The 27,817-nt window shown below is 34.8% G+C and overlaps 1 protein-coding gene across 1 annotated transcript; it reads left to right on the plus strand.

The window, feature by feature from the left end:
• The first annotated feature begins 2,815 nt into the window (after positions 1-2,815).
• On the plus strand, positions 2,816-20,054 carry STRAP (serine/threonine kinase receptor associated protein). The gene is made up of 10 exons (XM_039876442.1): positions 2,816-3,232; positions 3,980-4,115; positions 10,035-10,116; positions 10,668-10,740; positions 12,923-13,019; positions 13,729-13,866; positions 15,853-15,989; positions 17,874-18,023; positions 18,570-18,635; positions 19,352-20,054. Exons 1-10 carry the CDS (start codon positions 3,121-3,123, stop codon positions 19,411-19,413), a joined length of 1,053 nt encoding a protein of 350 aa, XP_039732376.1. The 5' UTR covers positions 2,816-3,120; the 3' UTR covers positions 19,414-20,054.
• The last annotated feature ends 7,763 nt before the right edge of the window (positions 20,055-27,817 follow it).

Consider the following 27,817-nt stretch of genomic DNA (forward strand, 5'->3'; position numbering starts at 1 on the left):
GACTGGGCCAAAGCAACACTGTATTTCAAACAACTGTTTGCAAAGCTAACAAGAAAGTATACATCCTGACTACTAGACTGAAAATTAAAGACATTATTTAGAATTAGCAACACCATGATAGCTAAAGAATAACTTAGCTGATTTGCACCTATGGAAATTCCTTCCTTGGCTTAGTAACACCAATAGAAATTCTTTCCTTCTAGTCATGTAATTATTTCTCCTCCCTTTGTCATAAATACCCATAGCTTCACCTCTTAATTGGAGCACTCTTTGAGTTTCTGCCTGAATCAGTGCTTCTCAGAATTGCAAAATTTTTTTTAATCTCAAATAAATGATTGTTGCCTCTAACTTTGACCTTTATTTTCAGGCTAACAAAATATATATAAAAACTACATTTGAAATAGGAAGAAAGAATTAATGTAAAAAAGTAAAAAAAAAAAAGTGGGAAAAGCACACAGTGCAGTAGAAAAGAGATAATAACTTAAAGCAGCGGTCTCCAACCTTTTTGACACTATGGACAGCTCTTCCACGAGAATCTAATGCTCAATGATCTGAGGTGGAGCTGAGGTGGTGATGCTAGAGCCGAGGAGATGATGCTAGTGCTGGGGAGCTGCTGCAAATACAGATGAAGCTTGGTTTGCTGCTCACCTCCTGCTGCGAGGCCTGGTTCCTAAGAAGCCATGGACTGGTATCCATCTGCGGCCTGGGGCTTGGGGACCCCTGACTTAAAGGGAAGAGAGCAAATGAAAATAGATAATTGTCTGAGACTCTTTCTGGCACATTCAAATTAATTCTTGTTTCCCTGAGCACACGGATGCCCAGCTAGGCTACATTTTCCAGACTCCCTTGTGGCCATATCTCACTAATGTAATGTGAGTGGAAGTGAGTTATACAAGGAACTTGCTTGAAGAAGACTTTTTTAGATTTGCATCGTAGTCTTGAGTCTCTTTCTATGCAATCTTCTTTATTACCAACTCTTTTCAGAAGTCTCAGACCAGCATTGCAGCCTGAAGGCTCTCCCTGCTTACTCTACTTCCCTTCCCTTTTAGCACTCCTTGTACCCGACCTAACATGGAATGGTTTCAGTGTTTCACCATTAGTTGCGGTGTTTCTTTAGGATATTCTATCAGGTTCCTTCTATTTCTAGTATCTAGATGTTTTCATCATGACTGTTGAATTCTATCTAAAACTTTTTACACATATATTGATATTTTTCTCCTTTATTCTTTTAATGTGGTTAATTATGATATACTACTTGATTATGATATACTACTTTTAGAACTCAGGAAATACACATTCTTTAGAGACAAAAGTAGTTATCAGTTATATATTTACCTACATGCAATGAGCAATATATGAAAATATATTAATATTTTACTAACTAGTTGTTTTGAGTTGTGTCTTTTATTTATTTACCTCAGTCAGTAATGCAGTTATTTATGTAATCAGTAAACAAGCATTTGTTGAGCATTCACTATTCAAGAATAAACGCCATTCAGTCTTCTGGTACAAACTAGAGTACAAACCATTGCCATTAAGGAGCTTATAATTTAAGTGTGTGAATGCAGTGTGTGTATGGGGTTGTGTGTGCTGGACCATAGCACCCTGGTGATATTGGAACAGAAAGGGAGTAGAATAAAAGATTATGGAAAACATATATAGTAAATGTTGAACTATAAATTAATGAACAAAATGCTAAGGAAATAGAATGGGGAAGCACTCCAAGTCCCTATTCAAGTCATTAGACTTGAATCTTGAATACGATACGGGTGCATCAGAAAAAAGATGACGGCGGAGAAGGAAACATTAGACATTTGTGCTGGTTGAATATTTATTGGTATGTGCCAAGACGTAATGGCCTTGGGGATAACGTAGTGATAAGTCACAAAAATCTCTGCTGTTTTAGGTTTAAATTCTATCATCAACAGAAAGAAATAATTTGCCCAAAGAAAGGAACTTTCCTGCTCAAGAAAGCTTTTGTATGAACAATCAATCAACAGTTCTGGTGGATACACAGAGAGGCAATACCCAAAGTGGGCTGCGTGAAGGAAGACAGTACCAGATTTTCTATTTCTATTTAGTTTTTACAATCTTCTAGTATTACTATTTTGTTTGTTGCAACGTACATGTAATTTACAAATTATTGTCTGCATATTGGGAGTGCGGGCTCAAACTTTTTATTAATGCATTTACCAATGTATTTTATCAAAGAAGTTTCGAGACCATTGCTCTAGAGTCTTCCAAACTAAAAGAAAACTTGGAATTCAACTATATTAAAGCCACAAAACACTCATGTCTAAAACACTAGCAATACAAGAATGTTACAGAACAGAAGGGGTGGCTGGGGAAATTTCTTAAGGGACTTACTTGTAGACAATCCTAAAGGCGTTGCCTATACAGTTGTAAATAAAAACTGAAAAAAGTTCTTAGATGTTTGCTGGTTTGGACCGCTGCTGAGAACTCTGGTTTTACAGTCTATATGTTAAGATCCCGACCACAGTCTCACTGATTGTGTTGCTCCGTGTGTAATTCACAGGAGGCACCAAGTATAAGGTCTGAGTACAGCAGAAACAGCTTTCGCATCCGATGAACTCAGCCCGGGAATAGCAAGGCGGTCCTCGGCTGGTCAGCTCGCCTAGAGCGCCACCCGGCGCTGTCCGTAACCACTGCCGGGCCGATATCACGTGCCCTACGTGCTGATCTCGCGCCTCCGCGTTGCTGTTCTAGTCGCTCCATTAAGTCTCTTCTGCGGGGAAAACCCGCCTTCGGGCCGAATCGTCACTTCCGGCTGACGCTCAGCGTCACTGGAATCGTCACTTCCTGCCGGTAGCAGTGTGGACGGTGCGGGTCGTGGCCGCCGGTTCCCCGGTTCTCCCCTTCCCCTACTTTTCTCCCTCCCTCCCTCTCCCTCCCTTCGCGGCTGTCGGTCCCCTGTCGCAGACTCCCTGGCCCGTCCCTAACCCTTTCCTGACCTCGGTGCCCCTGGATTGGCTTCCTTTTTCTGTTTCCCGGCCCAGCCCCCGTGTCAGGGCGGGGGCCTTGAGGAGCCAGAGGCGCTGTAGCTGAGAGAAAATAACCAGACGACCCTCGGCTCCCCAGCCTCTTCGCTCCGCTGCCGCCATGGCAATGAGGCAGACTCCGCTCACTTGCTCCGGCCACACGCGGCCTGTGGTTGATTTGGCCTTCAGTGGAATCACACCTTATGGCTATTTCTTAATCAGCGCTTGCAAAGGTAAGCAGAGCCGCTGATCGGGGATTCCAGAGGCTAGGACTGGAACGGAAGGGAGTGGAGCCGGCACTCCCCAGTGCCGAAGGGGTGGTGGGGATCTCAGTCTTTGAGATGAGGGCCAGAGGAGTAGTGTTAGGGATTCCGCAGCTGAAACTGAGAGAAGCTTTTGCGACATATCTGACAAAGCTAACTTTGCCTCTAACTAAAGCTTCTCATTTTACTTTTATTGCTATTTCTGGAGAAGCGGGACTGCACACTTGACTAGACATCTCGGCCAACAAACCGTAAATATCTTCAAGGGTTTGGGGAATGGCGAAACTAGGCCAGACTAAGTAATACCTTACCAACGCTTGTCTCTCCAGTTGTCTCATTGGCTGTTCATTTGTGATATTAGTCTCATTTTTCAAATGGACACTTATTAGGTTAATAAGTTTGCCCAAAATAAGACTCAATTCTAGGTTGTTTTAATGCAGATCAGTATTCTTACCACCTAATTACAAATGCTTCACAGAGAACCTACGGCTCAGTTCTTCAGTTTATTTAGTTAACATATATAGTTGCCTATAAGTTAATTTATTTGCGGACGTTCTTAGTGACCCCCAGTGGGAATAGTTAGACAACAAAAGCAATTTTCTACTTTGTTATTCAACATAATCACTTTATGTTTGAATCTTAGGTTTTAAACAATCTGAATTTCTATTTTTTAAAATCTGAACTTCTAAATCACATGTCTTTTAAAATATTTTTTAGACGGTAAGCCTATGCTACGCCAGGGAGATACAGGAGATTGGATTGGAACATTTTTGGGTCATAAAGGTGCTGTTTGGGGTGCAACATTGAATAAGGATGCCACCAAAGCAGCCACGGCAGCTGCAGATTTCACAGCGTAAGTATAGTCAAAAGGCCAGCTTTGGAGGTCTCTTCGGGTTATGTTCTAAAATGATCAAACTTCAGCGTCAGTCTGTTCATCTTCTATGGTGCTGCCAGTTGTGTTCCTAAAAACAAATTTCATCATTTCACTTCTTTAGTGATTTTCCTGCCTGCCTTCTACTATTTCAGTGATTCATGGCCTTGGGTGTACATTGGAATATCCTGGGGATCTTTTAAAATATTCAAATGCACATATCTGAGAAATTCTGATTTAATTGGTCAACAACTGAAATTTAACTTTTAGGCCCGTGGTTCTAAGACTGCATATCAGAATCACCTAAAACAACTTTAAAGGGGGGAGGTGGGGTTGTTGACACCTTAAACTTGAGCCGCATCCTAGTTCATCGGCATCCCGTAGGTCTAGCTATATATTGTTACCGGAATACACCTTACCTATTTTGCTTTTTGGCTTTTGCATACGTTATTAGAGTGACTTGTAATGGCCCACTTTCCCCTTCTGGGCATGTTTCATATATATTATCTTAGTATCCAATTCTTAACTGTGTTCCTTAAATGTTTAAACTAATGAAGACACTATCAACATCTATTGTATGTATGGTAGATTTTATTAGACTTAAGAGTCTGGAGAGTAAAAGTGGTTTTTGTTTTGTTTTAAAGACAGTTTCACACTGGGGAGCAATTATAAGTGTTTTGCTCCTTTGTTTTAAGCAAATTAACATGCCAAGTTTTATTATGAAAAATAAAGGCGGATTGATAGTGATGGTGTATACATGACTATGCATTTGTTGAAACTCAAAGACTCTAACCCACAGAGTGAATTTTACTGTGTATAAATTATAAAAATAAAAATTTTTAAATGAGAGGGAGATACAGTTTTATATGGGATTAGAGATGATGAGAGATCAGGAGGAAAAGTTACGTTAGTCTGAACTTTTTTTCTGTGTCTTCAATAAATAAATTGCTATTATGTCTTTATGCATAACCACTGTAAAGTTTTGTGCTGTGCCCTGTTAGTGTACATAATATTGATAATGTTAGGAACTGGTTGATTTTATATAAATCCTTTTAATGTCAATAGCTTCAGGTCATGTTGCTTTAGATGTCAGCTTCACTGCTTATGTGACAGAGACTCTGATTGTTAATTATGGAAGGTGAAAATGATGCCCAGATAAGGAACACTTATGGAATGCTAGAAGGTGGAGGTGTCTTATTTTGTGTGCTTTTAGCACTTTTGTAGTACTTAACTTACTTATGTGTCTTTGCTTCTTGAGGCCAAGGGCCATATCTTCTATTAAATTGTATCCTTGGCTTATTCAAACCTTATATATTTTTTGAATAAAAAACTTAAGGAAATTTCTTAGAAGGATGAATTATAGATCTTGGTTTTGCTTCTGAAACATTTATGGTTGGTTGTCATGAATATAGCTTTTTTCCTCCTCCTCCTCTTCCAAAGTTTGTTTTTGCCATTGGAAACAAATGTCATTGATTTTATAACAGAGCTAGAAAATTGAGATTAATAACTAGATTTCAAATATACAGTAAGTAAATATTAAAAATGTTGTTACTGAAACTAGGTCTCAGTCTCATGATGATAAGTTAATATTTAGTAAAGTGGTATTTTAAATTAAATATAAGCTATAAATATAACAAGGTTTTAGACACTACGGACATTAGCATTAAAAGAGACAAGTTTTTGAATTGCAGTTCTGGAAAGATCCATTTTTGTTAACCTCTTTTCTGTGTTATCTGGTCTTGACAATGTTAATTACATGAGGAAATGCTTTATCACTTACTGCTTGATGGTCCTGCTCTGATCTTTAAAAGACCTTTGCAAAAGCTTGTTAAGAATGATGCTTGTCTCTAAAATCTACGAAGAGTCTTGATTTGTACATTTGACCAAATGGTAATGCCAGTCCTCAGGAAAATAAAGAGCATTAGATAAAAATTACTATTGATGTGAGAATTACTCTGAAATGAAAAGAGAAAAAGTAATAAAAAGTGTCATTTTGGATATTTAACAGTTGAGTCATGAAAAGAGTAGTCAGGATTTTTTCTGACAGCATTAATAACTAAAGTCACACATTTGAGGATATGTCTGGGTAGTGTTGTTTTTGTGCTTTCTTAACATTTCAAGGCTTAGTGTCTGTGTTTACAAATGGTAATAAAATCATAACTGCTGGTTTAAACTTTAAATCTGTACTTGAATTCTGGCTTCATTACTCACTAGCTCTATGACTGAGGGAACTTTAAACTTTTTCTCAGTTTCATCATCTATAAAAATGAGAACAGTTACAGCGCCTAACCTCAACCTGGTGTTGGTTGTACATATTAAATGAGTTTATGTTTCTAATATTTAGAACATTGCCTAAAATCTAATAGCTACATGTTACCGTTGTAAGGTAACAATGATAGCTACCACCCCCACTGTACCAAAATCATATATGTTATTTTGGTACTTATGTAGCTAAAGCTGTGAAACCTTTTAGTTTCATGCAAGGAAGTTCGAGTAGATGTGAATATCAAAAAAGAAATACTATTTTCCCCTCTCAATTAAGGCTTTTAGGTGCCAAGATACAGTGGGAAGATATAAGGGTTCCCATTAGGCAGGCCTGAATTCATGTGCTAGCCACGCTTTGTATTTCCAGTTTGATCATGGGATGCATCTTAAACTTTGGTTTTTATATCTATAAAATGGGTATAAGACCAAGTGGTTATGGGGAGAATCACAGAGATCTTTTTGTGTCTGTTCCATGGTAGGTGTTCAGTAAATGATAGCTGAGACTTATCCCTCATTTATTTTGTGTGTGTCTGTGACGCGTGGAAGTGTGTGCATTCACTGTGTATATTCTCTTTTAATGACTTGTCATGGGCTCGCTGTTAGGAACTTGATCTAGCTAAAGAATAGCTTCCTCAACTTACTTAATCATAATTGGTATAAATCATTTTTTGGAAAGTTCTTTTTTTCCTCCCACATTCTTAACGTTTCTCATTTTTTTTTTTTTTTTTGGTTTCTTGTAGAGAAAATATATTCAGCAGGACTAATCTCTGGGTCAGTTTAGAATGTTATCGTGAAGGGACTTAGGTAGTCAAGGCAGGTGACTAATACACTGTCCGTGAAACATCCTCTTTATATCTTTTAATTCATAAAGCTAATGTTAGCATTACTTCCCATGATCCTCTCCTCAGCACCTCCACTTTTGAAATCATCTGGAGAAAATGCCAAACGTAGAAAAGTTTCCTATGCTATGTTCCAGAGCACTTGAGTAGATCTGGGGTTGGGCCCGGGACTCTGTAGCTAACCAAAAGTGTATAATCACTTTTTTTTCCTTGTAAAAGCCAATAAGGTTCTCAGTAAAACAAAGGTGTTATCATATCCTCTTTGGTGACTTGGTCAACATGTTAAGACAGGTAATACTTTGCCCAAAAATAGTTTATTTTGTTCAGGCCTTAAAGAAGGTAAGGAGCCACTCTTTTGAGATGGTGGTAAATCTATTATCAGGATATGAAAAGTATTGAACAGATAGCGTCGATTATTATATTCAAGAAACTGGGGATGTAAGAGGTATCAGTAGTTCAGGGAGATGACAAGAACTTCATGAGTTGTGCAGAAATAAATGCTACAGGATTAGCTGATGAAAGGATATTGATGATGATGCTTCATTGTCTCGATTTGAGTCCTGCAACCAACTAGTTAATAACAGTTTCTGACCTGAAGATTGAAAAATACATTAGAAAACATTTAGGTTATTGAATCTGAGCCCTTTTTTAGAATTCTTACTGTGAATAACAGAAATATCCCAGAAAGTACAAGAGATTAGAAAATGCTCTGTCAGACTGTCATCCTCAATTTTAGTATTGTTTCTAAATAGGAAAGAGACTAAAGATGCATTGGCCCCCTGTATAATACTGCTTTGCTCATGCCCATTCTTTCCTCTTCCCCAGTGAATGTATGTGGTCTGAGCAAAATCTTAAGATTTTATGGAGTTTTTGGAAGATTATTGAATATACTCAAAATTAGTAATTCAGAAGACATTGCCCTGGGTTCTTTGGAGACTTGGAATCATGTGAATAACTAGGATAGAAATTTCAGATATGTTTGATATTTTCTTCACTGCAACAGTTTGGAATATTAATCTTTGTACTCTTATCACTGATTTCCCTGTGATTAAGAGTAAACATAAGTTACAAATAAAAGCAATGCAAAATTAAACACAGTACTCATATAGGCTGAAGTCTGTGGAGGAACAGAAAGGAATGGTTACTGGAGGTGAGATAAATAGAAGCTTTCATGAAAAGATAGCATTTGAAATGAGCCCTGGGAATGAGTAGATCTTTGCATAGTTGAGAATATAAAATACCAACTTAGAACAATTTCAACAAAGACAGGATCCTGGAAGAAAATAACACGGCTTCTTTGAGGAATGGTGTGACCAGATTCAGAGAAATGATACAAAATGAGATTGGGAAGGTAGGTGTGGGCCAGAGTTGAATTGGAAATGGGAGAGATTAGTTCAGGTTTCCTTTACAAGGAGAAGTCAGTACTTGAGAGTTTAGTAGCAGTACTGCTCATAGTTGACTTTATTTTTCTCAGAATATATTTATTTAGCCACTTGCCTACAAGGTTTATGTTGTAACGTCATCATTTATTTCTGTTAGATGGTCATGTTTCTTGACCATTGTACATGCTTGTCTGCAATGGCTTTTCTCCTTTTTTCCCTTTGTGTATTTCTACTTGCTCTTTAAGACTACTGACTGGCTCTACTGCTTAGATTTTTCTGGACTTCTGGCATAATTAGTGGCATGGATTTTCTGTTTCTATAGCCATGTACATTCGTATTTTAATTATGTTTATTTAATGTGTGATTTAATGCACATTTTTCTCCTCAGCTAAAGCTCTACAAAGGCAGGAACTTTCTTTGGGATCGTTTCTTCCTTTTGCAACCTAGGACTAAGTCTAGAATGACATAACATACTGGATGTATTTATTGTGTATTTAGAAAAAAAGATACCCCTTGCTTTTATTTTTTTGTTTATTTTTCATTTTATTCCTAAAAATAAATGTCAATTACATTGAAATGAAAATCTTTATGAAGCATGGCTTGTTTGCTGTTAACGGTTCTTTTCTTTGTATGCAAAGTTTCCTTGTTTATTTTTCAGTGGTCTCTCTTGATATAAAATGAATTCTTTTTTTTTTTCTTCTTTAAGTGTTTTTATTTGGGGGAACCCTTAGTATTTTCGTAAAGGATTAACCGTTATCCCTTAACCTATAGAGACATATATACATGTGTGTTAGACACACAACCACATATATTTTGGGTTGGAGTGGGAAACACAATTGAGAGATTAAAATTTCTCAATGTTAGCGTTATATAGTCAAAAGCTGATACTTTTGGAAGAAGTTAATTAGAGTATGATTTGAGAATTTAAGAGCACTTTAGGGAAGAGGTAGGGAGAATTTTTTCCCCTACTGTCTTGATTTAAAATTTTATTTAACTTGGATCAGGGCCTTTTCTTTAAATTTTTTAAAAGGATTTCTTGATTTTCATTTTTTTTGTTTTGTATGTGCATGAGAGTAGAGAACAGGAAAAATTGGAAAGGTGGAACTAAAAATTGGTTTAAATGTTTTCAGTCTTGACAAAATGATATTACAGCCATAGGCTAAAAATAAAAGTAAGGATACATTCATGGATCTCGTTTACTTAAATTCATAGGTCTTTTTTGCTGTCAGATTGGTTTATGTGGCTTTTATAGAGAAATTTCCTTTAGATTATTTAAATATTTTATTAAATGAACCCTAACAGTGGAGGGCTATTAGAAATAATGGAGATTTATAATGTATTCATGTTACATTTCACATATCTAATTTATTTGGTGATTAATCATCAAATTACCATTATTTACTTTTCACTTTTAGCAAAGTCTGGGATGCTGTCTCAGGAGATGAATTGATGACCCTGGCCCATAAACACATTGTCAAGACTGTGGATTTTACGCAGGTATCAGAAAATGGAGTTTATTTTAGGGAGTTAAATTGCTGTTTGTATATTTGGTTAATATTTGGCTTTGGGGAGAAATATTTGGTGTATATTCACTTATATTTGATTTGGTTGTAGATTAAGCTATACAAATTTATTTATTCTTGGTTAATGATATGAGTCTTTTAAAATACCCTGGAACCCTTGTATTCTTCATCAATAGCAACAAACATCTGAAATGCCCAAATGGTTCTCAGCTACTTTTAATATAGAGAGGATAAATTTGAGATCATCAGAGAACTGCCATTCAGGAGGAGGAGAGCAGGATCAGGGCAAATTGAGAGAATTCATGTGGTAGGTGGTGTAACAGTTGAGCTAGAAAGCTTATAAGGCTTCATTATTATGAAAAGGATAAATGCTCTATAGCACCTTCTTAGAAGTAAGGGGCATGGGCTGCATCTCTTTGTGACATATGTGAGTTTTGTTTGGATTTTATATGGTGTTGAAGTTTCAAAGAGAAATAACTATTAAAATGACTAATCTAGTAACATTTTACTTGTGTCTATTTTCAGGATAGTAATTACTTGTTAACTGGAGGACAGGATAAACTGTTACGCATATATGACTTGAACAAACCTGAAGCAGGTAAGCATAATTTATACGTGTTTGTGGTTTTATTTTGTTATAATTTAAATGACTTTTTTTTTTTTGATTAATTCATGTTCATGTTCAGTACTCAAATTTGGGAAAAAAAATTAAAATAATCAAATCACTGATAATATCTTTAGTTTTTGGTTTACATTCTTTCGTTCCTTTTTCTATGCAGATACGTATTTTCATATTGATTTATTTACTAATTATGCTTGTGTAGTCTTAAAATTTAAAAACTTATCCTGAATAAGTTTTTGTTATGACATTAAGTTTAAACAGGTACATAACAGTGTTAACTACCTTTTGGTGAGAAAGAATGGTTTTCTGTAGAAGGTGAGATGAGTAAGAATTCTCTGTGTACATAGAGTGTTCAGGTTTTTGAACCATCTGAATGTATTATTTATTCAGAATTTGCAATAATTTTTTCATGTCTTTAAATATTCTTTCTACTATTTTTAATGATTATGGTTATCCTATGAATAAGTGAATTAACTAATCTCCTATTATGGCTTGTTTGGGCTATTTGCAAATTTTAAATATTTTAAGCAGTGTGTATGTTTAACATCCTTATAAGTTGGAAATATTTCCACAATTGTTTCTGTAGGATAGCTCCATAGAAATAGAATTGTTGGAACAGAAAGGAGGTACACTTGAAAACCATTGATTACAAGTGCCCTCCAGCAAAGTATAAAAATATATCTATGACTAACCTATTCCAGCAAACTGATAATTTTATATTTGCCAATTTAATAGAAGAAAAAATGATTCTGTTATATTGATGTGAACTTTAAAAAATTATTCATGAGATTAAAATACTGTTGAATTCTAACGTATTTCCGTTTTTGTAAACTAATTGCCTGTTCCTGCCCTTTGCCAATTTATCTATTGTGATATTGTGATGTTATGATGTTCATCTTTTCCTTACCAATTTAAAGGTTCTTTATTCTGACTTGTCATTTGCTTTTAAAATTTTTAATAAGGTTTATGATGTACACATTTGAAAATTTTCATTGTGTTATATAGTCATATCTTAAATTTTGTATCATGGGCATTTATTGTGTATTCATAAATCAGTATATTTTAGAAGTTAGTAAGAAAGTCTAACCTATATTGGAAATTAAGTAAAAAACATAGCAAAGTACTTTGATTTCACCTAATCAGTGCAGTTATGTGATTCAGCAAGGTCATTTAGGGCTTAGGTGGACATTTTTATCTTTTGCCTTTCTCAAAGGTGTTTATTTCAAAGTGGCTCTTCCACTGTACTGACAACAAAAATAATAGCAATTAACTGAGCTTTTACTGTATGTCAGACACTAGGTTAGAAATTTTAGATGTATATTCTCATTTGATCCCTTCACTCAAACTATGAGGTATAGTGACCATTGTTATCCCAATTTATAGATGAAGAAATGTAGTCTTCAAAAGGTTAAGTAACTTGCTTAAAGTCAAAGTAATGTTGAATAGCATTGCCTCAGTATCTGTTTTGCCCAGATATAACCAGTGTTGTTGTTATTTAATCTTTTGAAGGAAAAGTTTACAACAGAGACAGGTCCTGCACCCTTTTTTTGATACTTTGCTCTCCAAGTAGAAATTCTTGTGGGAATACTGCACTGCTTTTTACTTCCCTTTTCTCCTTCCAGCCCCTGCATCCCCCCACCCCCCTTTTTATTCCGTTAATACTAACAGTGACTTGGATGAGGGGCCCAGCGTTAGTGCTAGTACTAAGATTAGCTCTGGTTGTCTTGTTCCTTAGTCCATATTCTTATTAAGTTATACCACAGTATTTTAATTTTTTTGTGATGCAATAATGCTTTTAAAAGCAGGAAAGTAGCCTGGGGGTAGAGTGAGTGATATAGTCACTCTCGCTATATATAGCATCATAGTTCTTAGATTCCTTGTCATGCAGGTAAGTTTTTGTTCCAATACAGAAAAAACTAAATATATTCTCTATAAACAGCAAGTTTGAATTGTGCCAGACTTTAGAAAGTTGCAGTCTAATTTAAAATGAGTCCTTTTATTTTACTTTCATTTATTTATTTATTTACTTATTTAATTTATTTATTTATTTATTTATTTCAGCCAGGACTGTTTTATTTTTACATATTTAATTGTTCCAATATTTTTCATTTTTAAAAATTAAATATTAACAAATGCATTTTAATTGTTTCATCTTAAGAACCTAAGGAAATCAGTGGTCATACCTCTGGTATTAAAAAAGCTCTATGGTGCAGTGAGGATAAACAGATTCTTTCAGCCGATGATAAAACTGTCCGGTAAGTGACTTTTATTTAATAATTTAGAGTTTGAAAAATATTTGACCTTAGAGCTTATATTTTAAATATTTTTTATAACTATATGTGGGAAGAATTGTCTCTGAATATCAAAACTTTAGCTGCACATAGGTCATATTCTTCTGTAGGTACCCATCTCTGAATATCAAAACTTTAGCTGCACATAGGTCACATTCTTCTGTAGCTACTATTAAAAATAACAGAATTCACAAAACAAAAATACTGTCACCTATATAAGCAGATCTTCTTAACCCAGGTCAGTGGACAGTTGGCTATAGGGAGTCCATGAGACCCCTGATACTCTACACACAAGTTTGTGTTCTGATACCAGATGTATTTTTCCGTGGAAAGAAGTAGCTATTATCAGATTCACAGAAGTAGAGTGTAAGAACGTTATTTGGAGCAACGCTGAAATTAATTAGATTAGGACCTTAGTGTCTATAATACCATAGTTTTGCAGAATTGTTTGGGAAGTATATTTAAGTATTAAAATTGACTTCATTAACAAGCTACCAAATAATTTGACCTTGTTAGAGGAACCCAAAACGTCTCTACATATCATTTGTAATTTATGAGTCGGAATGGAGGTTGTTTTACAGGTGTGATTATTGGTTAATCTACAGATATAATTAGGATTTAAGCTTTTTTCTGAAGTGAGTAAATATCATATTTTCCTTTTTCTTTTTTGCAGCCTTTGGGATCACGCTACTATGACAGAAGTGAAATCTCTAAATTTTAATATGTCTGTTAGCAGTATGGAATATATTCCTGAGGGAGAGATCTTGGTAATAACTTATGGACGCTCTATTGCTTTTCATAGTGCAGTAAGGTATGTTCAAGAAGTACCTTTATTTTCTTTTTTAGCAACAAAGGACAACACAGGGTACTTAAAAATTAAGGCATATATGAAAAAGTATTTAACTCTTTTAAAGGCAGATCTTGGCCTATACTGTGTAACATAGAGGGGAATGTTTTCATATCCACTAATAATGTGTTTTAAAAGAATTTGGTATACCTTAATCAGAGGAATTGATCAAATAAATTTGCAGATGCTTAGGACATTTATTGGTAAATTTTAAAACTTTTTAAATTATATTTTTCTTTAAGGGATCATTGAACCGGAGCTGTAATTAAGATTATTCATTACTATATAAAACCATTGTGATTTTGATTCTCCTATTTTCACTTTAAAAATTTGGAGAAATAGTGATTTTTTTCCCCCTATTCCCAAGTATGTATAGACCTAATGAATTTTTTTTTAAACAGACTTAATTTTTGCAACTATAAATATAGTAAATGCTTTTGTCAAGTATTTGGAAAATATAATTTAAAAAAATTTAGTCCTATAATCATAGATGCCAAAATGTTAATGATAACTGTATTTTCTGCCAGTCTTTTTTTCTTTGTTATATATGTGTGTATATTTGTGTGGTGTTTTTTTTTTACCTCTTTGGTTATTAAGACCCTAATGCGTGTAATTTTAATTTTTTATTTTAAAATATTCTTAGTAAAAATTCTTGGAAAACAGTTATTACTAGGTGTATTGCATTATAGGTTACACTAAGTTATGTATCGGTTTCCCTACTTTAATACTGTAGTGAGCATTACGGTACATCTCTGAATGGTTCTTTATAATAGACTCCTGTCATCAATTCAAAGGATAGGAATATGTTTAAAGTTCTTAGTATGCATGCAACTTAATTGATTTCCATAAAGGTATACTACATTATACTCTGACCAGCAGTCCTAAACTTTTGTCTAAAGGTCCACTAAGCTTCACTTAATGGCAGAAGGAAAGAGAAGGCAGTAAAAATGGAGAAGAGCAATTAAGGATGTAAAGGAGTTCATACACATACAGTAATTTGATAAAAATAGAATACTACTGCCAGAGCCATTAAATTTCACAACTATGTTAATTGGTCACTTCTAGATTTGGACAATATGCAGCCCCGATGTAGACTATTGCCTTAAATCCCATTTTAGTGGCAGAGGTTTGCTGATCTATGGAATATTCTAACATTTGAGTCAGAAAGTTATATTTAGTGATCATGGCTAACTTGACTTCATGCTTTGTAGTGCGTGATGATGGAAATAGGATGGTGGCATTTAGGAGCTGGAATACTGTATTTGTATTGGAGGCCTTTCAGGATTTTTAGGGTTGGTCCAGAAAAGAGCTGATGTCCAGACTCATTGATAATCAGGTGAAGCTATTGTTATGCATTGATTTTTTTTATATAGCTATAGTCTCAAATTTCATTATTCTTTTACAATAAAAACTGAGCCAATCTTATCAATTTTATATTTTATGAGATTGAAAGTTTATCCTGTTGGAGTTGCTTACAAACTCTCAGCAATTGAGAATAATATACAAATAATCCTTTATATTAATTCCCTACTGTAAAAACTTTTTGTTTACAAAGATAGTGCTTATTTGTAATGAAAAAGTCAGACAATATAGAATTAAATTTTTTTCAAAGCAAAAAATTCCAGAATGTTAGCTATACATTTTAGTTAGCTAGCACACTTGTCTTGAGGAAGGCATCTGCTACCCAGAATGTGGCTATCCCTCTGTCAAAGTGTCTGTATTCTGAGATGAACTCCACCTTGGCATAGTATCCTTCTGAACTTTTTTTGCTAATACTATTGAGAGGTTTTTTGATTTTTTTAAACATCACTGTTTGACTAAATGAATATTTAATTGTTCCTTGGATTTTAGAATTTAGGAATGGTTTAACTATAAGTATTTCCTTATATTATTCATGCAGTATTCAAAATTTATCAATATTATTTATTTTTTTCTTCTTTTTTTTTGCAGTTTGGACCCAATTAAATCCTTTGAAGCACCTGCAACCATCAATTCTGCATCTCTTCATCCTGAGAAAGAATTTCTTGTTGCAGGTGGTGAAGATTTTAAACTTTATAAATATGATTATAATAGTGGAGAAGAATTAGGTGAGTTGTCCTTTTTCTTCCTATAAATGATGCAGTTACCTGTATCAAATGTTAGGTTTAAATAATTACCACTTCAGTCAACACCTCAGCAAATTTTTTAGCTAAGTAAAGCTTACAGCTTCCAAGTGAATAAAATAAAGGATTTTTATCTACTTTGGTAGAAATGTTTATAGAATTATAAACAAAGTATGATAAAATCAATTTACCTTTTTCTTTTAACTTAAGTTCATATTATGACATTCTATACAATAGTGCAGTATATTTATTGGGGGCAGGGGGCAATCTTTTATGTCAAAGTAATATTAAGCAGATGCAAGATTTGTTCTTTCTGAAGTATGATGTAGGTATGTAGCTCCATCTACCTGGATCCCCCTCTTGCCAACATAGGAATCCTTAAGTGTAGGGGAAAAACAGCTATAGCTTATTATAGGGATACCTTAGGGATCTGAATTGGAGGGGGGTTTTTTGATTTGTTTTTATTTTATTTTTATTCTTTTTTGAAGTCTTGATTTTGGCTTCCATTTTCATGATCATAATCTTAATAAAGAAAAGGGAAAGGTATGTGGGACTAATTTGAAGTTAATGCACATTCTAAATTTACATTTATCTGATGGACTAGGACTAGGTGTTTCATAATATAGTTCTCAATATCTACTTTTAGCCTTCTCAAATAGTTTTTGCTTTTTGAACTAAACAGTTTTAATTTTTTTTTTTCTATAAGCTGCCATTTTGTTTCTAGATGTCCTGCTTTACCACTCAATGAACTAAGCTTGTTAGAATGATACACAAAGAACAAGAGACAATTTTATGTTTTGTTTCTTTGGGAAAGCTGATGGATTTTGGTTGGATAAATAAAACCTTGATGAATGGACTATATAGAATATTTTAATTGCTTTTAGGTCACCTTTTAATGCTTGACTATAAGTGACTTTTAAATAAGAATTTTTTATTGTTTTTATGTTAGTTTTCAAAGTTTTAGAACATTTTGGCCCCATGTTTTATTCTCTTTGAAAAAGGTAAGTAAATTATTGCCTGATATCTGAGATTGCAGTTAGTGAATACCAGACTTCGGACCCAGCCATTTTCATTCCAAAACCTCATATTCTTTCTACTCTCATGATGCTACTTTCATGATGTTCTCTGGTAGGACAGGGATGGGGGAAGATGGTACATGAGGGTCCTTGAATTGAATAAACATGGAAATAGAAGGAACATTGGTCCAGTAAGGTCCTTTAAAAACTAATAAGATGATCAGGCATTAAAAGTAAATGGGGAAAATTCATAAATAACGATATGACTTAAACAGAACACCACCATTGCTAATCTACATTTTTTTATTAAGTTTCATAGGTTCAAATATATAAGGATCAGTATTGATTCTATATCTTAATGTTCTTGTAACAGTGACTAAGTAGACTGACTAGGTAATCTTGTAGGAAGACAGTATGTAAAAGGGCTCCATCTGGTGGCTCTCTATAGTCATAATTTAGAATTGGTTTCTGATAACTCGGCAGTAAATTTAGGATTATGGAAATTGGGAGTGAACTGATAAGACTTTAGATCTAATTTCTGTAGAATTTAGGAGAAATTTTCGTTTACTCCCTTTATCCTTACTGAGGCATGAATCCTCATTTTTTTTATTAAAGAGGCTATCTGAAAACATAGTATGTGCTAGAGTTGGAAAGGGGTAATCTTACATAGAAATAGTGGACATGATATACCACTTAATGAGAATCATTTTATTTTTAATTAGGCATAGTTCTTTGTATTTGCTTTTATGAATTTTGCATCCTCTCAGTAAGATAGGTAAAATTTTCTTTAGTGTAGCAATACCTAACCAAATATTTTTAATTAAATTATTTAATAACCCTTCTCCTCTTTTAGAATCCTACAAAGGACACTTTGGTCCTATTCACTGTGTGAGATTTAGTCCCGATGGAGAACTCTATGCCAGTGGTTCTGAAGATGGAACACTGAGACTATGGCAAACTGTGGTAGGAAAAACATATGGCCTTTGGAAATGTGTGCTTCCTGGTAAGAATTTTTATTCAGAGTTATGAAGTTAAAGTTTATGATTTTGCGTCATTTTTCTTTATTCCATTTCAATATTTCTGTCTCTTATAGATTTTAAATTATGGTTTACACAAAGAGAAGCCTATGATTATAAATTGGCTGCTGTATTCTTCGTTTAAATATTTTTGTTGTATATACTATTGACTTTATAAATTTTTACACTGGATCATTTGGTGAATGGAATGGACTTAATTCAAAATTTGTTAGAGGGCAATATAAAGAATTCATAAGTAAATATATTTAATCTCTGAGTAGCATTATTCACTGGTTCTTATTAAAAAGGTAGACATGTTTCTAATAAAAATAGTTATTGGTCCTAAAGTAGGTTTATGAACCCAAAAGTGATTTTGAGGAAAGACATAGTATTATAATTACTAAAAAAGTTGTAGATCTTAATATGTTTCTATCTTGTTGCTTGGAATAGTCTTGGCGTACTTTTCTTGTTTATTAAATACTTTATTACTGGTAATACTGAAATTCACATTATCATTGTTTTTCTTTTCATAGAAGAAGATAGTGGTGAGCTGGCAAAGCCAAAGATCAGTTTTCCAGAGACTACAGAAGAAGAACTAGGTAAATACTAAAGAATTAACTTTTGTAGAGTCCTGGGGGATTTAAAATTGAAGTGTTATGTGAATTTTACCCATTGACAAAGGAAATTTATTAAATATGAACATATTTAAATATTGGAAAGTTGAAATGTGTACCTATATATACACATAAAACATTTAAATACCTACTGCATAGTAATAGGCACAGGGAATATGGACATGACTGATGTGGTTACTCTTAGTGAACTTAGAGTCTGACTTAGGAGGTAGATGCTAAAATAAATAAATCGTTACAGTTGCAATTGTTATTTAGCATTGATTAAGTGCTTGTAGACCAAGTACTTTTCCAAATCTAGAATTGCAAATTATAATATGCTCTGATCATATAATACTGTGAAGTTTGAATGAATAAAGATCAGCCAGATCTTTCAAAGATATGACTTTAATTCTGGATTTATTAGACAGTTGGAATCATTGAAAACAGACAAGGAAAGGGGTCTCTTGGAGGTTAAGTTATGATGTAAAAGAGTTAATAGGTAAAACACATGAACTCTTTCTTTATTGCTTTTTCAGTGGCATGAGTCTAGTCATTAATGGCATGTGCACTTGTTCTTTTTTGCTTCCCCTCACCAGAACACTTCTTAAAAACTTTTTTGTTCCTTCATTATGCAGAAATGTAGATTTACTTCTTTCCTTTATAAAATTGACTGTGATTTTTTTTTTTTTTTGTAATTATAGAAGAAATTGCTTCAGAGAATTCAGATTCCATCTATAGCTCGACTCCTGAAGTGAAGGCCTGAGTATCAGGCATATGCCACAAATAGTATACAACTTATGGACTAAAATAAGCAGAGAAAAGCATCAGCCTTCCAGAGTTCTTCTCTGCTTAAGACAAATGAGCAGTAAATAATGAAGAATATATATGAATTAGCTCCAGTGCTGGAACTAACTAACTTGGTATTACCTGTAAATGAAAATGCAAGAGTATCAGATGAAGGCAAGTGGAGTTATACTCTTGTAGTATGATGGCCTGTTGTCTTTTTAATGAATATGTGCAAGCCAACATCCATTTTCTCTTATTACAATTAGATTTCTTGTAGCTGTTTATGTTATTATGGAGATGAAAAATATATTGGCCTATTTTTCTGACTTTTCCCTTAAAGCGGAAAGCCTTTTTTTTTTTTTTGCTTTCGTTGTGAAGGGGGAATACATGATAAAGTAACTGGTTTGATTGTTTTCTCATTGTACACTGCTTCCGAACATCTGATTGTTTTAGTTGTTTAAATAAAATGGTTCCAAAACAAAACAATGTTTGTTTCTTGGGAAAAATTGATAGATAGGAGAAAAATTGATAGATAAGAGTTTTGTAAATGGAAATCACCAGGAAGTTTTTGTTACATCATAACCGTGTTAAAACACAATCTGATTAAAGAGTCTGTAGTAAACATTGTTTCCTAATTTCGAAATTCCTTTACTTGCACTGAAATTTGCTGGGATTGCATTTTACCTCCCATAGAAATGCTCGACCAAATTTTAAAAAAAAAAAAAAAACAGAATAATACCTTATTACATGATACATGGTAGTTATAAGGAAAAAAAACAATCCAGAATTAGCAGAAAATCACTCAAAAATCCCACCACCCCAAAAATCTATTAAATTGAGCGAACATGCATATTAGTACATCTATATATACAGATAAAGATTTTACGAAAATAGGATAATTGTAGACCTGTAATATTTTACTTTATTTTTTAAATTCAGGTGGCATTCAAAAAGTTTACTACCTTTCCAATAAAATGGATCAACTTGAGTTTAGATTTGTAATGTATTTTTTTAAATGTGAAGGGGATATTAAACTAGAATAACATCTCTGCCAAATTGCTTTTATCTTGTGAATGACTCTTGATAACTTTCCTTTAAAAGAAATAACCAGCCAAAGAGTATATGTTTTTGAAGGTTTGTGGTAACCCAGAGAAAGCACTGTAGGCTGTGACTACCTCAAAGGGCCAAAAAAGTGTATCATTGAGCCAACTAATGATCCACAGAGTCTCATAGGATGATGATAGTACTTTTCTGTTGGTTTTGCTACATGCTTGGTCCTCAGCTTACAGAAGCAGTATTAGGAATGTGCTAGAACTCCAATTAGAGTCTTACTTATCCTAAATAAAGTTGAAATTTACATGCACCAGATTAGAATCATGAAATTGCTTGGTATTTATGAAATTTATGATCCAAGATAATTTCTTCTATTTAAGTTTCATTAAATGTCTAAAGACCCTATACAATTAAATGTTTACACCATCACCAGATGGCATATGGCTTGGAATCTATAAACGTTGTTTTGAGTTAAGGTTGTAAGTTGAATTTTAGGCCGTGAAGTTCAGTCATAACATGCCGTATACTTTATGTGGCTAGAATGTTCATGTTGGTCGGATAAGCTGTCAAGTTCTTGTGCTTTTAGCACATTTTTAGGTACCTACTTAAGTCATTTTATGTTTCAGCTTTTGCCAGATTATGTAGAGTTGCTTAGGATTGTAAACTCCTTTTAACAACAGAGGGCATGTTTTTAGAGATTTTGCTGGTTTAACTTCTAAGGATAGTCTCGTTTTTCTTTATAGCCTTGTATATACTGAGCGTACAAATCACCAGGCAGGATGTGGGAACAACCAGTGTTTGGTATCCTTTGTGTACTGGTTTTCTATTGCTGCTGTAACAAATTATGATACATTTGTGATTTAAAACAACACGAATTTATCTAAAGAGTTAGGGAGGTCAGAAGTTCAAAATGAGTCTCACTGGGCTAAAATTAAGCTGGCAAGGTTGCATTCCTTCTGGAGACTCTAGGAATGTTTTTCTTTTCCAACTTCTAGAGGCCACCAGTATTCCTTCCTTGTCTCATCGTCCTTTCCTCTGTCTTCAAAGCCAACAATGTAGCATCTTCAGATCTCTGCCACCTTATTTCACTTAAAAGGATACTTGTGATTACATTAGACCTACCTGGATAACTCCCCAGTTCAAGACCCTTAATCACACCCACAAAGTCCCTTTCACCATATATAAGGTAACCTTCACAGGCTCCAGGGGTTAGGACATAGCTATCTTTGGGGGGCCATCAGTCTGCCTACCACACTTTATAATGGTAGAATTTTACAGTAGAATTTACTTTAGCAAAAAGTTCAAATATGTATCTGCTAAAATTGCACTCATCAAAGTCTCCAGTGTCCTGCGTGGGTGGAGATAAGGGGCCGTATCGTACAAGCTGGACTCATAGGTAACTGGGTCTCAGGTCAGCTGAGGCTGTGCAAGGGTTCACAGGAGAGGCAAGAACTTTGAGCAGGTTCCTCCATGTCTGACTCTTCAGAGGGGACAATGGGCTGCTGCATGGAGGATAACTGAAAAATAACCTTCCTGGTCTGGTAAGATTTGGTGCCAATTTAAAGACTTCTTTCAACAACTATTTAGTATTCTTACAACATACCAGCCACCTTTCTAGGCAAAAGTAGTATTGATGAAGACAAAAAATATACTACGTAACTTCAGTGATAAGAACTGTGAATAAATGGGACAAAATAAGTGACAAAAGAAGGGATACGGGACTTCAAACCTAAATCACAAAAAGGTTAGTCATGCAAAATTTAGGTAACAATAGACCAAGTAGCAGAAATAGCAAGCCAAGTGCAAAGGCTTTGAGACAGAAATAAAGCAGCTTTGGCTAGAGCAATGCAAGGGAAAAATATAAAGGTCACAGAGAACTGAAGTCAGATCATCATAAAAATATGATATAATGGTAAGCCACTACGGATTTAAACGAGGCTGTCAACTGGCCTCTTCAAATCCTAAAGCAATTACCTTTCCGGCTGTGTAGAGAAGATGAATGGGATATAGGCAGAGAAGGGGAGTAGGGGCAAGAGAGAATCGTTAGGAAGGCACTGTAAGAGTCTGAGAAATAAAGATGGCCTGGCCTAGGTGGCGACAACGGAGACGAGGCAAGGTACAGATTCAGAAGAGCCCACAGGACTTGCATATAGACTAGATACAGGGATTACAGAGAATAGAGTTGAGGATTTGTCTTTTAGTTTGAAAAAATGAGTGTTAGGTAGTCCCAGTTATTAGAATAAGTAACAAGAAGGAAACAAGTTTGGTTGAAAAATTAAAATTTTATATAGGTAAATCTCTCCTTCCCATTCCACTCTTGCTCTGGGGCTTCCCTTCTGGGTTCTAATGACTAGTAGGTCATGGAAACCCAAATTCTTGCCTACTTTTTAGTAATTTACCTTATGAATCATTACTTCCCATTTTTAGTGTCATCCAGAGGTTTCTTCTAAGAAACCAGGATTGAGTGTAGGTCATCAATTCTCTTGAGACTTTTTCATGTCAGTAAATAAATTTCAACACATTCTTGTTAATGGCTTCAAAGTAGTATAGTAAAGGTGTACTATAATTTATAACAGGTTACATTTATAATAGTTCAATGGAATTTAGCTTTCTTTGAGGCTGAGGTAGAGGGAAATGAATATGATTTTTCAGAAGCAGCAACAAAATGGGGACTTGAAAGTGCAGACCAAGGGAAAATATTTCTTTAGTAGGTACTGAAGTTTTACACCTGTATATTTTAAAACAAAGTAATTCCTAATGGGTTCTGTATGTTACTGTACCTGTTGATCTCTTACACTAGGGATATTCCTGAGGAAGAGGAATTACTGGAGCAAGAATGTTCTCAGGAGGCTCAGCTTTTCTTTGCTTATCTATAGGAATGCATGATTTTTAGTGTGACTTGGTATCGCTTAGATCAGTGTGACTAAAGTCAGTGGAGTTTCTGAAGAAACAAATGAGACATCTAACAAATTTACCTGTGGAAACAAGGCTGGAGTATGCAGCTAACTGATAACTAATGAACAGTATTTTATAGGTTGAATCACTTTATATAATTAATGAGAGAATGGAACTTAGTCAAGTGGAAAAGAACTGATTTTAGTTTATGGACAGTGCATATGACAATAGTCCCGTAAAATAATGGACCTGAAAAAATTATTATCACCAAGTGACAATGCAACCATTTTAGCTGTCATAGCACATGTGTTAAATGTTTTTGATGATGCTACTATAAATAAACCTGAACTACCTGTCATAAAATTATAGTAAATATGTATAGTACATTATACTTGATAATAAATGACATTGGTTTATATATTTATGCATTTTATTATTTTGGAGTGTACTCTTTCTACTTTGAAAAAAAGTTCGCTGTAAAACAGTATGCCATGTTATCCTGGCAGCAGCGTTATACATCTTGTGTATACCATGTCTCTTGATAGCGTCATTTTCTCTTGTGGTTGATTTAATCTTGTGTTTTATAAGTTTAGTGTAGCCTAAGTGTACAGTGTTGATGAAGTCTACATTAGTGTATAGTAATATCTTAGGCCGTCACATTCACTCTCCACTCACTGACTCACCCAGAGCAACTTCCAGTCCTACAGGCTGTATTTATGGTAAGTGCCCTATACAGGTGTACCATTTCTTATCTTTTATATTGTATTATTATTGTATGTTTAGATATGTTTCAAATGCCATTGTATTACATTTGCCTATAGTATTCAGTATAGTAACATGCTGTACAGGTTTGTAGCCTAGGAGCAATAGGCTATACCATACAGCTTATGTGTGTAGTAGACTAGACCATGCAGGTTTCTGTAAGTACACCATGATGTTCACACAACGATGAAATCACCTAACAACTCATTTCTCAGAACATATCTCTGTTGGTAAGTGGCGCATGACTCTATATGGGAAACGTAATTTCAGAGAGGTTAAATGGCTTGTCTAATGAGTTTGGCTTCAAAGAGATAGAATAATAAGTGTGTGGTCTGTAGGGCTATATTGCCTGGATTTGAACCGTCCTCTAGCACTTACAGACTAATTTCTGAGACTTAATTTTTTTTTAATCTGTAAAGGGAGATGGTAGTTCTCAGATTTTTTGGGGGGGAAATATCAAATAATTGATGTAAAGGGCTTACCTCAGAGGCAGCACTTAATATTAGCTAGTATTACATATTTATTCTATCAGTGATTCCCTAACTTTGCGATTTGGTGAACCAATAGATGAAAAAGCAGAGAGGTGAGCAAGATGGAACGGTCTTCTAATAATGTCAAGTGAAGCTATTAAAAAAATAAAAAGATTATCACCACAATCTTCGTAAAAGAAAGGACATTTTAAAATTCAAGTTGTAATGTAGGCTTTAGTCTCTGAATGAAGGACTGTTTTTTAAATTGAATAAATTTAGCTTCATAAAAGACAATAGAATTCTTATTTTTCTTATTTCACCACAAATTAGGAATTAGATGGTTTATAAGTCTCCCTCCAGTTCTGAAATAATTCAGTTCTAATATTCACATTCTTCCTTAGTCTTTCCTGCTTCTATACTTTTCCCCATCTAACTTAGAAATAACTGGTTGACAGTCTATAGTATATTTACCTATGGAACCTGTGAATGACTGCTTTTAGAAATCATAGAATTAGAGACCACATTCAAATGAAATTGGACTGGCGAAAAAAGTGGGCACTATAAGAAAATAGCATAGACAGTAATATACAATCATTCATCTAAGAAACATTGGCAGCCTACTATGTACCAAGTACTATGCTAGATGCTAGGCATATGACAAACCAACAAATAAATGGTCAATGTCCTTTGGAATTTAACATTTGGATTACTCCTATCTCCGAGGCCAGGTAGGTTCTTGAGGCTTCAAAATAAATATGACATATTATTAGAACTTTAATTTTAATTGAAGAAGGAGTGGGGGTGGGAAGACAATTTATACAGCAATTTAAAATTTATATTAACATCCATAAAAAGCAATGGCTTGTAAAATTTCATGGATTAAAAGAATAAAGACAGTTTTACTCTTGTAAGAGCCAGTTTGGGCTATAGTTTCCAATTGGCATGCATAGTTTTGCTTTCCTCTGCCTCTAGATTGATAATTCTTTATCTAGGTTGATGATTCTTTATTTAGCTTGCATTAACATCATTTGAGGGAACTTATTAAAAATACAGATTCCAGAGTCTTAGAGATTCTGATTCAGTAGGGCTGTCTGTGGTGAAGCCTAGAAAAGGCTTTGAAAAAGACTCTGGGAAGATCCCATTTGGTAGTGGTGGTCTGTAGATCTTTGCGAGATCTTGCCTTAGGGGTACTTCAGAAGTTTCACAAGGCACTAAATTTGAAAGAGAAACACCCACAGTGAACCTTGGCAACATTTCTCCATTAAAGAAATTCATTTTTTTTTTTTTGCATTCTATCCCCACTATCTCTGAATGCTGCCAATTTAGCATACTTTCAAACTGTAAAGATTAATTCCAGATTAGTACTGTAGAACAGGTCAGTTTTAGAAAAAGTCCTTCAGAAATTCTTGTCAGATATATGGCTAAAGTGTTTGCTGTAGGAGGCTGCCCTGATTCTAGTTTTTCAGCTACATTTGGATCTCATAGCTCTTTTTATTGTTTTAATAAATTTACATTATACATGAATGTATAATGAATGGTTTTAAATCTGGCTTAGAGTTGTATGTGCCCATAAAAATAGCATTCTATTTGTTATCTTCGTACCTTTTAGGGATCGCAGTGCTCTCCAGCTGACGACCACCAGGATGGACCTATAGTTGAATAAACATGGATTTACTCACTGCAACAAGAGAATGCTCACCATGAGCAACTGTGAAGTGTCTTAGTAAGAGGATGTTAGAAATGACATAGGATTTGGGCTCGGGTTTGGTGAAGGTTCAAGTAGGCCATTGTTCTGGATTGGACTGCTCTCAGGAAGTGGTGATAACTCTATGATGAGGCATCTTAATTCATATCTAAAACACAAGAATGGCTAAAACTGAAGAGTAAAGAAATGACAGTCACTTATATTAGCCAGCATAGGGGCTGTTAGGTTATTTTTGTGTTTTGGACAATGTTAATGTTTTTTCTGTGTTCAGACATGATTATGAGTGGCCTCGTTTTATTGATTCACCAGGGTCACAACGGCCTTGGCTGATGCTGTTGTTCTGTGAAATTGTTTATGTTTGACTGGAGAGCACAGTGGGCTAACTGTGAGTGCCAGGCCAACTCCAGGCTGTCAGGGCCTGCTTTTCTCTTTCTCAGGGTTAAAATAAAGGAAAAATACTTTCGTATGCGTGAATAGAATCTAGACACATCCAAAATATTCAACAGTAGCTATGTGTTGAAAATCAGTGTAGGGGAATAAGACTGGGATTACTTTTCTTAATTAGCCTCATAATTGCCCTGTGAACTTGACAATAATATATTTGTTGAGCATCTACTATATGCCTTGATGTGTCCTAGGTACTTTACATGTATACAATAACATTCCAGGCAAATATGTTTTGATCATCCCCTTTTTATACATAAGTAGACAATAACATTCCTAGAACCACCAAATTATTAAGTGGAATTGCTGATATATTAAGGGGTTCTATGCATTATGAACCTACTCAGTTTCCACTACATCAGGATGCCTATTTATTCAGAATTTTAGTGTCTGTAGGTATAGCAATAGAGATAAAATACATACATGGCAGGACTGTTCTGAGGCTCAAACGCTAGCATATATCTGAAAGGCACCTAACACAGTAACGGGCTCATGGTAGACAAGCCATAACTAAGTTTTCTTTCAGCAGAAAGGAGAGACCACTGATTTTGAGTACAGGCGAATTGACAAAGTAGCCTTTTTTGATTGACTCTGAGGATTTTAACCCTCGGGTCACGGAAAAGCCAGGCTGAAAAAAAATCTTAGTATCACAGATTCAGAGTTTAGAGCTCCAAGAAATTGTCAAGGTCATTTCTTACAAATGAGGAAACTGAAGCTTAGAAAAGGGAAGTTGATGTGCAGAGTATCTGTGTCGGAGCTAGGCCGACAAACCAGATCTTCTCAGTCCTAGGCTCATTTGCTTTTCAGGGCACAGAGCTGCCTCCCTTCTTGGTATGCAATCTTACAGTTAAAAGTTTCTAAACGTTGTTATTCCGTGCAGTCGGCAACTTAAGTATTTCTAAACGGATTATAATAGCATTATTTCCGGGGATCAGTGTTCGAGTTCACCCTGGTGGAGAGGACCCGGGACAGGGGAGGCAGGATTTCTTCGCAGAGCTCTGGGCCTGGAGTCCTGACCACGCGGGCCAAGGCCGGCGACTCCGCCCCTTAAG

Source organism: Pteropus medius, unplaced genomic scaffold, assembly GCF_902729225.1.
Source record: "Pteropus medius unplaced genomic scaffold, Ma_sr-lr_union100, whole genome shotgun sequence".
NCBI lineage: Eukaryota > Metazoa > Chordata > Mammalia > Chiroptera > Pteropodidae > Pteropus > Pteropus medius.